This window comes from Penicillium samsonianum, assembly GCF_028829775.1.
Source record: "Penicillium samsonianum strain IBT 33392 chromosome Unknown utg000004l_segment0_segment0, whole genome shotgun sequence".
Taxonomy (NCBI): Eukaryota; Fungi; Ascomycota; class Eurotiomycetes; order Eurotiales; family Aspergillaceae; genus Penicillium; species Penicillium samsonianum.
In genome coordinates this window covers 2610303-2624983 of record NW_026643262.1, presented here as the reverse complement: position 1 = coordinate 2624983, position 14681 = coordinate 2610303, and the positions used below count along the sequence as shown (strand labels likewise).

The window sequence follows — 14681 nt, the reverse complement described above, 5'->3', positions numbered from 1 at the left end:
TGATCAAGTCGTGTAGGTATAACGAGGCCAAGCAATTCCTCCATTTTCACTTTTCCTATATCAGCCTGCTCTTTTGGATAAATCGAATCTTCGCAGGCAGTGGAGCAAAATTATTCTTGTCCTTGGCGAAGATGAAATTGAAAAACATCTCGAGCGCGCACGGAAGCTAAATACGTTCCTATACGTTCCTATACCAGCTTATCGAACAAAATAAGCCGACAGCTCCTGGAGGTCGTGTATCGCAAAGAAGTACAGTGCACTATAAACAAATACAAGGACATGCCATCGAGCTCTACGAGATATTCTAAGCCAAGCTCTCCACAACGCCGACTTGTAATTGCTTTCTTGGCCATACAGTCAATATGAAACTCGAATTCCGGAGTGCCCGGACAACAGCTAGCGGACTCTATTTCCATACGATTTTTACTTTCGACCGTGTGGAGTCAAATTTTACACCTCCGTGCAATTGGCGAGAAATAGAGATGCAGCCCTTAGGAGCGACGCGAATGTATCGTGCCACGAATGTCCTTCGCACAGCCTTAAGACTTGTCGAGTCACCCACCCAAATCGTCAATTCAACTGCTCCGGAGATATCCAATCTATGCACTGTTATTAAAGGGCCAACTCAATCAGGGATCTGGTTAGGCTATGTAGCTAATAGCTAATAGCTAAGGTCGCCGGTATCGCATTCGTGTTCTAGTATTGGATCAACTTCTAGCAGCCTCACAAACCATATAGACGGTCTCCCTCACGACGGTCCTTGACCGAAAAGAGTTCCGTCTAGAACACAAATGTCGGCTCGGGCTCAAGCTTGCCTCCTCTGTAATGCAGCTTCATGCGACTTAGTGGCTAACGGACTAAATGGAGCAAGAAGGACATCTCTTTCGCGCGCTTTTCTGATGGAAATGTTGATTTTAATAATCCACTGATCAAACATAACTTTGGCATCCAAAACGAGAGTGGTCTAATCGCTGTTACCTTAAGATTAGGCCTTTCTGGGTCTAGGAATTATGGAACAATATCAGGCATTATACGCAGTCTTCGATGTAGTTCTTTTCACAATACCACTTTAAATCCTCCTCCAGTGGTAGAATGATTTTCTTTTCCACCTCATCTCTAATGATCTCATTCTTGAAGATATCATCCTCAGGTAATTCAAAAGCTGCATCCAGGCCCCCTATACATCTTTTCATTGCCTTCCTATAATTTGGGCCGCAATCAGCAAGACAAGCTAGTTGTATGGCTAATTTTATAGCCCCCTCTTCGATGTCCTATAAGGATGGTTGAAAACCAACAGCCTCATTCAGTATCATTAGTACTTACTAGGAAGTCAATTTGAAGGCTCTTCATCTCTTCAAAGGTTCGCCGTTCAACTAATTCGAGCAGCACAATCCCAAGTGAAAAAAGACAAAGAATACATGTATGGACCTTAGGAAGTAGTTACATAGGTACGTAGTAGGTGCAACGTGCCCAGGTGGTAAACGTGCCCCCCACCATCCCACCTGCCTCAAACCTCCCAACTTGTTCTTTTGCGAGAAATAATGAGCTTTCACGAAAAGAATGACATGCTGCCCTTAAACATGGATCGTCTATCTTCATCTCTTCTCTTTTTGAGCTCTGCGTCTCTGATTTGAGGACACTGGTCAGCACGTTATTAAGCCAGGACAGGCCTACCGACTTTATATCCTGCTTACAGGAGGAACCTGGTCAGAAACTCACATCCGGCTATCGTGATATACGGCGATCCTGGATCCGAGAGTTGCAGTACGATATCCTTGTCCCATTCGAGCTTTTGGACTGGAATACACGCAAACAATGGCCCCAGCACAAAAGGGAAGTCGAAGAAGACTACAGTACCCAGAATCCTATCCGATGGGCCAACGATCTAGCCTTCCAATCGGCCATAGCTAGCATTTTTCAGACGCTTTCCTCATGGAACCATACTTGCTGGCTCACTTTAGAACCAGGGCTTCGGGGAAATTGTCGAGAAGGCCGCACCGAAACCGAATGCTTGGTATGAAAAGCGCGCCGGACTTTATGTTTACAGTTACATAGATGGATACACAATGTCGGTCCCCCCATGGGATTGTGGTTTTGGCTATCGGCCAGATCGTCGGGTTGCAAGAGCCTGGGGCTTTTGCGTGAATGATCCGGTGATTGACTCACAGACAGAAGGGATATTTTCTGTGGCGCTGCCGAGGTGGCTTGGGGATCTGGGTCAATCAATGGATAGAATCACTAGTCTCTATATATTCTTTTATCCGTAGGGTTTGATTCGGGTACCGAAGGCGTGGATACCCATCGGCGTATTGACGGAGAGAGAAGAGTATTAGATGAAACCAAATAGAGAATTCTTTTCTCGTAACCCCTATAGACCACTCGTTCAAACCGACTTATTGAAAGAGGTTTCGAGATATGGCATAAGGAACAAAGATCTCAAGTGTAGAATAAACATTGGACAAATGGCACAGCCTTAAAATCCAACCCTAATTTGTGGCGCACGATATCTTGGCAATATTAAGCCAAAGCACCAAAATCTTTTCAACTTACCCTTACTATAGACAAGATAAATTTCATAGGGAACAAAAGGCAAAAAAAATACAAAACATCGCTAGTTTGCCGGTGAGTTACTGTTAGGTGCCTGATTCTGCCTCAGGCAGCAGTCCCCACATGGGACAGATCCCGATAGTAGTAGATAGCAGATAGCTCTCTCTCTCTTTCTCTCTCTTCTTCCTGTCCGTCCCTTTTGCTCCTAGTTGAATCTACTGTTCTGTTTCTCCATCTCTGGATCACCACATCGTAGATTCTCCATCAGTTACCGGTTCTTAATGCCATTCCCGGCAAATCTCCACATAATAGGCGGTTTGGCCGAGTGGTCTAAGGCGATTGACTAGAAATCAATTCCGTTCGCGGGCGCATGTTCGAATCATGCAGCCGTCGTTGTCTTTTTGTTGTTTTTGCTGTTTTTGGCGGATTTTCCATTTTTGCCACAGAGGCGGCGAGATCCAACGAGGAAAGACCATATAAATGGTAGTTGATGGGAATTGGTAAAGCATTCGAACTGCAAGCAAAGTGCATACCTTTGGTAGAACTATTTCGGTTTATATCTATTCTCCTTCCATATGTTGTCCAACTCGAGTCTATGTATGGATAGTTGAATTTCTTTCGCTCCAGTTGAAATATCAAATTTGGGAACCTGTAACGAAATCGCCATATTTGGAGATGGAAGCTAAAAGAAAAGCCTTATTTACACTGATAGAAACAGTCCATCCACCAACTGTATGAACATGTAAACGCAAAAATATCTAGTTCTGGTAAAAGCAACGCAGTCTATCTGTTCTATATAGCGAGAGGATTCGCTACTCGAATTCCCCTAAAAACCAATGTTTATCAAGCTGAGCCAGCCGGCCAATACAGAATTCCAAAATATCCATTCGCACGCAACTCTTCAAGTCTCACTCAGCATCTTCCTCAGCCTCCTGTGGTATCCCGCGCTTCAGAAAGTGGAAATTGCGCCTTCTAACCTGCTCTTTGTGAGTCCATAGATACCATATGCTGATTGTAATGATTGCCAAGATAATTGTAGCAACAATATAGATCCAGAATTCCTTAGATATTCTGAATTCATCGGTTGTCCCATCGTCGAACTTGAACAAGTTCATCCCGAAGATAGACTATTAAGTGATGAGAACAAATTTCATTTAAGGGCCTCGGGATATACTTACCGACACAAGGCTTGCAGGTAAGTATATAAGCGTCAGAATAGTGACTACCTTGACCGTGGCATTGTCGACGAAGTTATTGTTTCCAAGTTGAAGTAGTTGTTCATTGGCACTAAGCATGCGGTCGTTTAATTCAACCATTCGGTTGTTGAGGTCGAGCATTTGGTGGGTCATCCTGAAATCTAACCCTAATGTAGTCTTCATGTCTGTCAGCGAGCGGCGTAGTGGTTATCTTATGGCTGTTGCTGCTTACCATGTTCAAGATATCCTTGACCTTCTCCTTTAGAACTTCTACTCCAACAACACACCCCTCTAGACGATCTTTGTGGTATGCCACGCAAGTGACAAGTTTTTGAAAGCCATTGTCTGCGCCGTTATGCTGCGAACTCAAAACACTGCTCAAATGACCTAATTTCGTGAGTGTGTCTAATATTACCCTCAATCTGTATGAAGTGGGTAAGAGAAGGTCGCGTGTGTTGTGGATTGCTGTCAAGTTGCTGTCACCTCCGGCGGTCAAAAAGTGATCGATGTTTCTCAAGATAAAGTCCAGGGCTTTATCAGTCTAAAATGAAAGTCAGACAAGTCGATGAGCGAGTATTGGCAGATACTGACATGTCTATCCACGTCATGACCTAGGCTGTTAACATAGGAGCGCCAATTATGTAGGCAAGACAAGAAAACGGAAGAATGAAGTGTAAGCCATGCATGATCTGAGCGTAGTCCTTGCTGGGACAGTGAGGCATATTGCTCAATTTCTTTCTGCATGGGTGTATTACGACCGACATGAAAGAAGATCCAGAGATTTTGAAGACCAGTAGGATCATGCTGGTGAAAAACAGCCATTTGGCGCATAGTCCAATTCTGAACTCCCACCGGCGTTGGAAAGCTGAGTCTGTAAGAGAGATCTAAAATATTGTTTAGGTCCCTTGGGTACATGAATAGGATCTGGGAATCGCCCACCTTGAATACCATTCTCACCACTTTGGACTTTCATTGCTCCTTCACCTACAGCTGCACTCATAGGCTTGTCTCCAAATGTAGAAGTCAGGTCCCATAATTCATCTCCAATTTTATAGGTGTTCTTGAGCGCCTGGAGAGCATCCCTTGAGATTTGCAGTGGCGTGATTGACGATTTGGAGTGTATGGATCTGAATGCCACAGAAAGCATAGTAAGCCAAGCTGCAAGAATCTATAGATTGATATAAAAATCTCACATGATTCGTAATTTTGGAAGTGGCGTTGTTAAAATATGTTCTTGGAAAAGGCTGTTGTCGTTGAAAACAGTGGCAATGAGTTTATCTGGTGTGTCAACTGGAAGGTACAAACGTCAGCCCCGTTCAGTTTGTTCAAATAATCCCAAACTGACTATCGTTCTGGTAAATATAAATGCTGGCCGGATCGTCAGGGAGACAGAATGTAGGATAGATTGCATTAGTAAACATCTTTAATATGAGGACTGTAGAGAATTATTCCTTTGATCTAAGTAGACTTTGAGGATAGAGTTAAAGAATCATCGTTATGCGAGGTTATTGAGATTTTAAATATGAGCCCCGAGGCGCTAGAAACAGGCTTAGATTAGAAAAATAAAAAATGAACGCCTTGACCTGTTAAGGTAAGGGTTCATTGAAGCAACATCCTAGGGCATCGGGCAACACATAGAGGCGGTTCACGCCCGACTCATAAGAAGTTTACATCCCTGAAATACAGATTGCTAGAGAGTAAGCCTACATTGATTATTCCTAGGAGGCTATGAGATCTAACTAAATTGAATAGGGTATATTCTTTCCTATTAGACCCATGCTGAAAATGGGGGCGGGAGGGCCGAGGTAGGGCACAGCCCCTTAGAACCTATCAGGAGGTGGCCAACTATGATGATAGCTAAGCCTATACTAAGCCGCAAGGCAGACACAGAATTTAGTCAAAAGCAAAAAATTTGAATTGCCGAAAATCGGTCCAAGAAACCTGGTATACACCTGCTTCTTCAGCCCTAGTTGACCCGTTCATCTTCGCAGAGGTCCCTGTTCAAGTCAAAAATATTAGCAACCATTTAGACTAAAGGATCCTTTGATAGATCTGCGTACGCTATCTCATGCTAGATATAGAGAAATCACTGTCAGAAAAAGAGAATCAATATAAATGCCCAGAACACGGGAGACTTACCTCTTCCACTTCTCGTGGTGCTTGGAAACTAATTCGGCCGCAAAAGTACTGCGAGATATAGCTTAGCCTTCACACGCAGCTTCTATGGAAACATCATCGTTGTGCTCACTACAACTTCGATATTGCGCCCGAATATCTCATAAAGCCTGCTCTCAAGCCTTGAGCGGCTGATATAACCGCTTATTCCTTCTCTGAGTGTGGTCGAGACAGATCCAGTTCGTGGACGGATTGAAGACATCTTGGGGCTGTGTTAACTAGGAATTTGGGGCCAAGTACGGAGTATACTTCAGCATGATGTGGATCAGAATCCAAGACGAGAAGAGTAAGATTTAATGGGATCAATAAGAAGGGCGATCACCTCCGCATCAGCACCCAATCCGGCGTCTCCGAAGAGCCCCTTCTTATAGCCCTAAGATGATGCCAAGAATTTACGTATCGATTTAATTTAAATGAAAGATGTCATCAGACGCCTATCACCCGCGGTTTATTTCAATCAAGACCAACTGTGGCTGTGATGTTGAAATCCAGCCAATCATTACATTTCCGGCCTGTCACTCATGCACAAGCTCTGCCATCTCGTGGTCGCTTGCATGTTTGCTTCCCTGGCTACCAGCTCAGGGAGACTCATAATTAGCTCGGGGAGACCCGAATTCAACATTGTTAAATATAAATTAGAGTCCTAAATTCCCTAAATCCCTAATCCTAAATAAGGTCCCAATAAAGAGATCTCAAAATGAAGGGCCCTATTAGAGAATATAGCGCTGTAGAGGTGATATAAAATAGGTATCTTCTTCCTGATTGGCTAAGCCTTCTTCCTACTTAGCTAAGTCGATTTTTTCGAGTCTCCCCCAGCTGAAACCCGCTTCGCGCTACGATGTGGCATACACCGATAGGTGCATATCATCACCTTTGTTAACTTCACCTGCAGATGCTCGTGAGGGGTAAGAAAAAGCAAATCACCCGGGCTTCGGGAATCTATTCACATGCGGTATCGTTCATTCTTAACATCTAGCATTAACACGTGGGCAAGCTATATTTCGGCTTGAAAATCTCCGTGGGGAAGGATATCCGGGGTAAACACGGGGTGATTCCGGGGGAAGCTATCATCAAGGCTAATATACCAGCTTTGTATTCCGTAGATATCCGTAATTCAGCCTCCATATTCCTTCCTAGTGCAAGCTTAGCGCGGTTTCTCGGTGGATTTCGGTGCGGTCTGTTCGGTTCTTTGAAAGATGTCAGCTCAACTGTCCACTCCACTCCGTGCACCTTAGCGCTAAAATTACCATCAAAATGTGTAGGAGAGGCTATGTGGAAATTAGGAGGCTCTTACAGATCCCCTCAAACCTATATTGACTCAGCAACAGGCTTTCCCACCTGGGCCCAGGATTCGTGCTTCTACTCATCTCACAAAGATCTCACCAATAATTTTCTCTAATTGTTGTGTTATAAACCTGGGTCTTTAAGCCTTTGCAAAAGTACCGATTGGTAAGGCTGCAAGATGAGTACAGATGCCCAATCTTCGAGTCATCCAACGTAATACATGACGCCCCAAAACCCTGTCTCTTGAAACAACTTCTAATGGCTTTGGTCAATCAGAATAGACAACCCACTCTTCCACCAAGAACTTTCTCAATTAGAGGCCGAGGTCAGAGCATTCCACCGCTGTGCTAAGCTCAAAAATGTCGTCGATCGGGAAACCCTCATCAAGGGCGCAAGGATAGCGAAACAGCCATGGAGCCTTGATATGTCCGAATTTACCTCTGCGGAGGTCGCAACTCTAGAGAAGGAGAAAGAATTGGAGACTTCTCTGTTGTTTCTGCCAACCAGAGGTCTTCTTGTTACTATCATGGCTACAGCTTGTGCGGCAATCACACAGTATGTCCATCATGCTTGTCAATCTTGTGGTGTTTTAACAATTGTGATAGGGGATGGCAGCAATCAACAATCAATGCCAGCGCTCTTTTGGAGTGGCAGAATGATCTTGGCCTTGATACTCATCGTGATTTGCTTTTGATTGGATTTATCAACGCAGCTCCTTGGCTGTCGGGAAGCCTTATGTATGTGTCTCTCTCAACTCCAAACCAGTTGAGCACAATCTCACCATTTTACTCTTTCTCCGACTCTAACCACAACTACAGAGGAACGTGGATAAGCGATCCACTCCAAGAAAAGGTTGGAAGACGCCCCGCGCTCTTCCTTGCTGCTGTTTTCTGCGTCGTTCTTGTGCTAGGTAGTGTTTGCCCCTAAGCCTTCCTTGACAGCGACTGATTATCATATTGAACACAGGAACAGCTTATTGTAATTCATGGAAGACACTACTCGTCTGTCGAGTACTCCTTGGTGTGGGGGTATGTTGATATTTTTCTCTACTTTCCTGTCCCTATCCCTTTTCTCGTTTCTACTATCTCACGCACTATCTTCTATATAGATCGGATCAAAAGCTTCAATAGCCCCTATTTTTGCCGCCGAAGCAGCACCTGATAAACATCGAGGTAAAATCTTGATGATGTGGCAACTTTTTGATGCACTGTACGTTCGAACTCTCTTTACAGGCCGTCATCTAACTTTCTTCTAGTGGAATATTTCTCGGTTTCTTCTGCGCATTGATTGTAATGGATAATTGGAGAGTACTCCTCGCGACCGCGATAATTCCCGCCATTATCCTACTATTTTTGGTTTTTATATGTCCCGAGTCGCCGCGCTTTCTGATACAGAGGAACCGATATGCCGATGCATACAAAAGCCTCCTCGAGCTCCGAGGAACATCCATTCAAGCTGCCCGAGATCTTTACTACATCCATGCTCAGCTTCAAACCGAGGCTGTCACAGAATGGAATTCGCAGGAAGGGGACTCATGGCTGTCAGAGGGAGAAACAGAGGGAGAAAGAAAGTATGCCTACCAAAAATGGATCGAAAAGGGCAATTTCTTCACGCGGATGATGCTTCTCGCCACCGATTCGCGAACTCGAAGAGCGTGCACGGTGGCTTTAATCGTAATGGCATCGCAACAACTATGTGGTGTAAGCTCTCTACATGCACATCCCAAATATTCTTGGTTGCACTTGACTGACGCTTAATCCTCTCCTAAAACTCAACAGATCAATGTATTAGCATTCTATTCATCCTCGCTTTTGCACACTGAGCCCGGTGATTCGAGTGAACCAAATGATGCTTTGTTTACTTCCCACACAGCTGTCAAATGGTACAATTTCGGTAGGTGATTATAAAAACACATCCTGACAAGGTAGGGCTTCAACTAATTTGCCAAAAAAGGCTTTGGTCTAGCCAGTTTTATCTTCACTTTGCCTGTATACTTGTCTATTGACTCGCGTGGACGCCGACCTCTGCTACTTGTCTCATTTATTGGGATGCTATTCAGTCTGATCGCAGTCAGCGGCTTCTTAAAGATCGCGGATCATGACACTCGGTCAATCCTGGTGGCAGTATTTAGCTGTCTATTGTTTGTCCTTTTCTACTCAATCGGTGCTGGGCCCATTCCTTTTACACTGAGTGCGGAGGTGTTCCCACTATGCGTGCGCGGTAAATTGATTTCTTTCCTTTACCACAAGAAAGGACTAATAAATGGCAGAGGTGGGAATGAGCTTCAGCGTCATGATCAATTTTCTTGGTCTTGGACTTTTAGTCCTTTTTGTGCCTCAGTTGACCGACGCATTTAGGGGCCAGGCAAATCTTCTGTTCTTCTTCTCGTGAGATTATTGCTTCCTATTCCGCATCTTCTTACATGCTGACTATCGTATAGAGGCTTGAACGTGTTAGCACTTATCTTGATTTACCTTTTAGTTAGTCTCCTCCGTTTGTTCTACTTTGCGCTTCATGCTAATATTTCAGGTCCCCGAAACTAAGAACGAGTCACTTGAGGACATGAAAGTGATATGTAAGGCTTTATGCTTACTCCAACTGGGAGGAATTTGCTCTGCTATGATTATATGCTGACAATATTATAGTCCGCCGGGCAACAAAGGAACAGGTTCTGATTCACGCTCCGTTCTTGAACCCCCTCTATCCAAACTCATCACGCCAGGGAGACAGTCAAAGTATAGCTCTGCAAGATAGAGAAGAAGTATGATTTGCTTGAAAATATGAGTATGCAGGTGGCATCTTTGTTAATATCAAATGAAAATAAAACGTCAATTCTCAGTTGAATATCACACAATCGAACGACAGGGATTCAAAACCGGAGGCAAAACAACAAACGAGAAATGAAAAATTATACCACGTAAACATTAAGACCTCGCCGCTGAACTTTTTTTCAGTGCCTTCTTGAGAACCATTTTCATGTCACGAGAGCTTCCTCGCGGGACGGTGTAGCCCCGTCGAAGGGTTGCCTCCGCGTCAACAAGCACCTGGACAAGCGAGGGCTTATTTGCCCTTACAGCACTTTCTAAAGGGCTCTCCTCAAAAGAAGTTCCTAGGTTGTACTTCCTATTCACATCTGCCCCTCCTTTCCGGAGTGCGTTGAATTTTTTCCCCCACAAAGAATCTGGTCCCAAAGATTTATATGAACCTGCCAGCGCGAGACTGATGTGCAGCATCAACGGCGTATCATATGCTGTCACTTTCGGTGGATTTTCTTGGCTATCGAGCGTAGTACCGGGGGAAGCTGATCGAAGTCCATCTTGTCCTTGAAGGCCATGATGACGTCTTCTTTAGCGCGGTCAGATTTCACCGCGTAATGTAGGCAGTTAAACTTCTCTCGTTGCACGCAGATTTCGTGGTCTGCACCCCGGTCTAAGAGCAATGAGACCACACCGGCGTGACCAAGGAAGGCGGCTTGCATGAGCGGAGTCTTCTCGTCGCACAGTTCGTTCAAAAATGTGTTGGTATCGGCGTGAAAATAAGGATCGATATCGGCATCGATCACAGCTTTCACGGTATCGACATCACCCGTGCAAACCGCAAGATAGAGTGGTGTTTGTCCTTTGGACGAGGGGGCTCGCACGTTCAAATTTCGGTCAAACCTTCGCTGATACCCGGAAAGTTCTTTGATTATAGCAGCATTGGCCATTTTGATTGCATAGATCAAAGGCCGTTCACCCTCGTGGCACTTTTTCCACGTCAACCTGGTCTCGCAGAATTTGACGGACAAGGTTGATGTTCCCCCCATCCTTCATGACAGCGACAAGAACACCTACTTCTTTTACTGGTCGAGGTGGGTAAACTGTGCCGATATTGCTAATAGCAGTACTGCTTGAAGACGTGCTTGACGTACTTGACGTCCTTGACGACCCGCTTAGTAAGTTTCGCAGAGCAATCTGAGTAGACGGTGGTGCATCGGAGTCTGAGTGTATGAGAGAGTAATGAAGTGCATGTAAATCGCGTCGAACTTTACGTGCCGATAAACGGTTGCGGTAATTTATCTCAAGCATTGAGCCAAGAAGCTTCTGCATTTTCTCGAGGAAAGCAGGGCTGTGGGAATCGCGATATCGGGTTGGCAAATGCTGAATCCAATTTTCGACACTCGGGTTAAGAGCAGAAGGATTTTCTCGATAGAAACAATCGTCGAGGGCGCGTCCGCCGGGTCCTTCCTTTCGCCTTTCATCAAGTTCTGGTAGGCTGGCAGGCTCAAGCCCCAAGGCGAAAACGCGCACTAGTATGCACCCGAACGACCAGACGTCGCTCCTTCGTTGAGCATGGGTGTCTGGTGCCCGGTATGCGCCCCCTCTTGGAGGACGCGCATCGAGACTAGTGGGGTATCCTGAGCCATACCTGCTAGTTTCCGATGGAGCGCGATTTGCTACTCGTGAGACACCGAAGTCAGTGATTCGCCAAATTCCTGTAGAAGAGCCCTCGTGCTTGAATACCAAAATATTTCGGGGCTTGAGGTCCGCGTGGCAGATTGCTTGGTGGCGAAAATCGGGCCGTTCAACTTCGAGTACTTCGAGTTGAAGATTTTTGTGAAGGAAATGAATGGCAGATGCAACATTTTTGGACTCCTGGATTAGTTCAGTTAGGAGACACGGGGTAGGTTGCATCTGTTCGTAACCTCCGGCCAAGAAATCTTCCAAGTCCATGTCCGCCCAGGGCATAATGATGTTCAACTCATTTCCAACGGTGAATATCGCAAGATCAGAAACGATTCGCTTGTGGCTGGACAGGCTTGATCGAAGGAGTTTCAATTGTTTCACTTCATTTGCGGAATCTGCCCTCGGCAAGCGCTTTCGGCCAACTGTGAGTTCGAACTTCACGGAAAAGAAACCTGTCAGCGACCAGCTGTATCAAGTTATGTACTATCAAACTTACTCGATAAGGCGCCTCTGGCCCTGGTATACCGAGGTGATCGCTCATAACGCCCAGGATGATATGGTGCGGAGGTATGATCTCCTTAGTCACTACTCCGTAGCCACCCTGTCGACGCACATGGTCCTCCTGAAACAGTGGTAGAAGCAGTGGTAACCGGTGGTTCTTTTCGTAAGAGTCTTGCTTGGTCTCGTTCAAAACTATTGGAAAGTAAATCCACCTATGAGCCACAAAGTGGCTCGCCAGGTTTGTATCCCCAAGAAAGAATTCGTCCTCAAGTTCCTCCTTGGTGAACTTGGGGATATTTATGTCGCGGCGACGTTTGGCGTCAGCATCATTTGGCGGGAAGAAAATTTCGCTGAACCTCGACCATCCTGACCAATCTCGGGGGACGATACCCGTAAGAATGGATATCGCACGCAACAAGCCATGTTGCGCTTCAGCTATCTTTGATGTACCCATAGTTGGATCATGGTTCATAAGAAACTGTTCCAGAAGATCCCCGGCCCATACCTCTTGGACCCTTGCATACGGGATGAATGCCTCTGGTGTGTCGTAGTGGTATGTTGCTTCTTTGAGTTTCTTCTGGACCTCTTCTAGGCTCATTTGGCTGGCGCTGACCAAAAAAGGACGAGGAAAAAGTAGGGCAGAAGTAATCGTAGTCGTGATCGTAGCTTGACTGTGTCGATTTGGGCTTCGAGGGAGAGCGTGAGGCAAAGAGGTGGGTAGCTAAATGTCACAGAGAGGTGAATGTCAGCTTCGAACTGCAAGGCATTCACAGGTTATGACGGCTGAGCCGCGGTTTCTGATCTTAACCCGCCAAGATTTTGGGTGCGGCGCAGTATCGAGGCATCACGCCGTCACCAAATCAAATAGTGTTGAGTTTATTTTTCCTAGTTGCCTCGTTGCCTATTTATCATAAAGTCAATAGAATAGCAATATGTTGAGAATAAGCCGATATTTGATCTCGTTGGGATCGGGAGAGTCAGAGCGGGGATACCCCGGGGGTTCCTCCCCCACAGACTGCAAAGAAAGCCGGGGTATTCTATAGAAATGTTTTACTTGAGACTTTAAATAGATATTAGCCAGAGCCAACGTATCTTTCATCATCCCAGAGAGTCTCTATATCAATGAAATCAGTTACCTAACAAATTATCTCCTTCTGCCCAACAAGAGTGGCGATTGTCAGGCTGTGAAGACTGCACTGCGCCACTGTGATCGTCATTGTTTACATTGGAGAATACAGATATATATAGATTCAACCAGGGTTCTGGCCAATTTAACTCTTGCTACTGTGGCACTAAAAATCCTTGACTGAGTAACATAAGGTGCTTACCCTTGCGTTACTCCAACACAGGGACAGATAATAACGCTCGGAAAATTGAGGTATAGTATAAAATTGGAAGATCCGTCCCACGACAAAGATAAAGAGATTGCTTGTATAAAGAGAAGGGTCTACACTACGTGTTTAGATGGTGGGAATCATACTGCATACCATACACTTGGTACAGAATGTCATGCCCTTCTCGTTCATGGTCCCCCTTGTCTATCAGTACCTTGCGAAGTCGGCTGAATCCCGGAGCTGCGTGTTTCCCGTAAATGGCAGTGATTATTTCTAGGGCAGAAGCTGAGGGATCAAACTTGGTCTCAACAAGTAGTCCATTGGGGTCGGCGCCGTGTTCAATAAACAGTGATATAATCACCGATAGACGAGGAGTACCATTTCACTGGTATCATAGTACCCAATCCACTGGTTACAATCTGCCTCTCGTAGATAATCCAGAACAACCAGCCAGCGCGTCTGGTTCCTTCCGTTTAAATCTTGGTAAGGCTGATTTGGATCGGCGCCGCTAGCATGCAGGTGGCCAAATTTGCAATTCTGATGCATCTTCTAGTACCTCGCGAGAGTGGCGTATCGCCCTCCCACACTCATCAAACCATACGGAAATTCGGAGGTTGGCCATATTGGGGTCCAATAATGCGCCTCGCGGAAAGATAGGCTGTTGCTGCCCAGGGTGTTAGAGTGTGGGATTGTGGGATGTCTTGTTACTTAAGATTGGGGGTGGGGATTAGGATGGCCCTTGGGAGTCTCGCAGTGCTTAGCGTTGCTTAAGTTAAACAACAGCTGGGGCTACGCGGGGAATCTGAGTTCTCCCCGGGGCCCGGCTCAGGTAAGACGGGTCTCCAGCTACGTAGTCTCACGTGGCTTCGGGTTCCGAACCTTCCAAGGTTGGAAGGTGCAGGTAGCTGAAATATCTCCCCGCAAGATCTACCTAGGTACCCGTGGACCCTTGAGATGGTCTGTTTCATCCCTGCCTCCATCAACCCGCACTGCCCTATCACGCTATCATGCTTTCAATACGAGAACATTAAGGTTTCTGCGTTCAACAGGACTCACCCTCGCGCTTCTCTTTCCACTCATCCTTGAGCTCCTCAACGAGTCACAAACCATCATGTCTCTTTAATGCCCCCTAAGGCTCGAAAAACTGAACATCGCGGAATAAATTCAACACCTAGAAATTTGAATCCTTCGGTCAACAG

The 14681-nt window shown here is 45.7% G+C and overlaps 7 protein-coding genes across 7 annotated transcripts; 3 read left to right on the top strand and 4 right to left on the bottom strand.

Moving 5' to 3' along the window:
• Nucleotides 1-64: 64 nt before the first annotated feature.
• Nucleotides 65-308, top strand: N7471_007921 (uncharacterized protein; the record flags this gene model as incomplete). Its single annotated transcript, XM_057280640.1, is given in 2 exon segments — nucleotides 65-184; nucleotides 198-308. Coding segments are annotated over 2 exon segments (231 nt in total), but the record flags the coding sequence as incomplete, so codon positions are not given.
• A 54-nt stretch (nucleotides 309-362) lies between these two features.
• N7471_007920 (uncharacterized protein) lies at nucleotides 363-846 on the top strand (the record flags this gene model as incomplete). The annotated part of the gene is made up of 2 exons (XM_057280639.1): nucleotides 363-650; nucleotides 739-846. 2 exons carry the CDS (start codon nucleotides 363-365, stop codon nucleotides 844-846), a joined length of 396 nt encoding a protein of 131 aa, XP_057134899.1.
• Nucleotides 847-3455: 2609 nt separating this feature from the next.
• Nucleotides 3456-5164, bottom strand: N7471_007919 (uncharacterized protein; the record flags this gene model as incomplete). The annotated part of the gene is made up of 7 exons (XM_057280638.1): nucleotides 3456-3674; nucleotides 3726-3920; nucleotides 3976-4284; nucleotides 4335-4627; nucleotides 4683-4870; nucleotides 4937-5033; nucleotides 5089-5164. The coding sequence occupies 7 exons, from the start codon at nucleotides 5162-5164 to the stop codon at nucleotides 3456-3458; spliced, it is 1377 nt and encodes a 458-aa protein (XP_057134898.1).
• Nucleotides 5165-5535: 371 nt separating this feature from the next.
• On the bottom strand, nucleotides 5536-6238 carry N7471_007918 (uncharacterized protein). Its single transcript, XM_057280637.1, has 4 exons — nucleotides 5992-6238; nucleotides 5883-5930; nucleotides 5804-5814; nucleotides 5536-5740 (listed from the first exon to the last, which is right to left on the bottom strand). The coding sequence occupies exons 1-4, from the start codon at nucleotides 6118-6120 to the stop codon at nucleotides 5710-5712; spliced, it is 219 nt and encodes a 72-aa protein (XP_057134897.1). The 5' UTR covers nucleotides 6121-6238; the 3' UTR covers nucleotides 5536-5709.
• A 1142-nt stretch (nucleotides 6239-7380) lies between these two features.
• N7471_007917 (Major facilitator superfamily domain general substrate transporter) lies at nucleotides 7381-10029 on the top strand (the record flags this gene model as incomplete). The annotated part of the gene is made up of 13 exons (XM_057280636.1): nucleotides 7381-7415; nucleotides 7479-7757; nucleotides 7808-7939; nucleotides 8021-8112; nucleotides 8169-8230; nucleotides 8311-8411; nucleotides 8458-8902; nucleotides 8981-9095; nucleotides 9156-9422; nucleotides 9472-9589; nucleotides 9643-9682; nucleotides 9732-9777; nucleotides 9848-10029. The coding sequence occupies 13 exons, from the start codon at nucleotides 7381-7383 to the stop codon at nucleotides 9967-9969; spliced, it is 1854 nt and encodes a 617-aa protein (XP_057134896.1). The 3' UTR covers nucleotides 9970-10029.
• A 426-nt stretch (nucleotides 10030-10455) lies between these two features.
• Nucleotides 10456-10908, bottom strand: N7471_007916 (uncharacterized protein; the record flags this gene model as incomplete). The annotated part of the gene is made up of 1 exon (XM_057280635.1): nucleotides 10456-10908. The coding sequence occupies one exon, from the start codon at nucleotides 10906-10908 to the stop codon at nucleotides 10456-10458; it is 453 nt and encodes a 150-aa protein (XP_057134895.1).
• A 25-nt stretch (nucleotides 10909-10933) lies between these two features.
• On the bottom strand, nucleotides 10934-12602 carry N7471_007915 (uncharacterized protein; the record flags this gene model as incomplete). Its single annotated transcript, XM_057280634.1, has 2 exons — nucleotides 10934-12082; nucleotides 12144-12602. 2 exons carry the CDS (start codon nucleotides 12600-12602, stop codon nucleotides 10934-10936), a joined length of 1608 nt encoding a protein of 535 aa, XP_057134894.1.
• Nucleotides 12603-14681: the final 2079 nt, after the last annotated feature.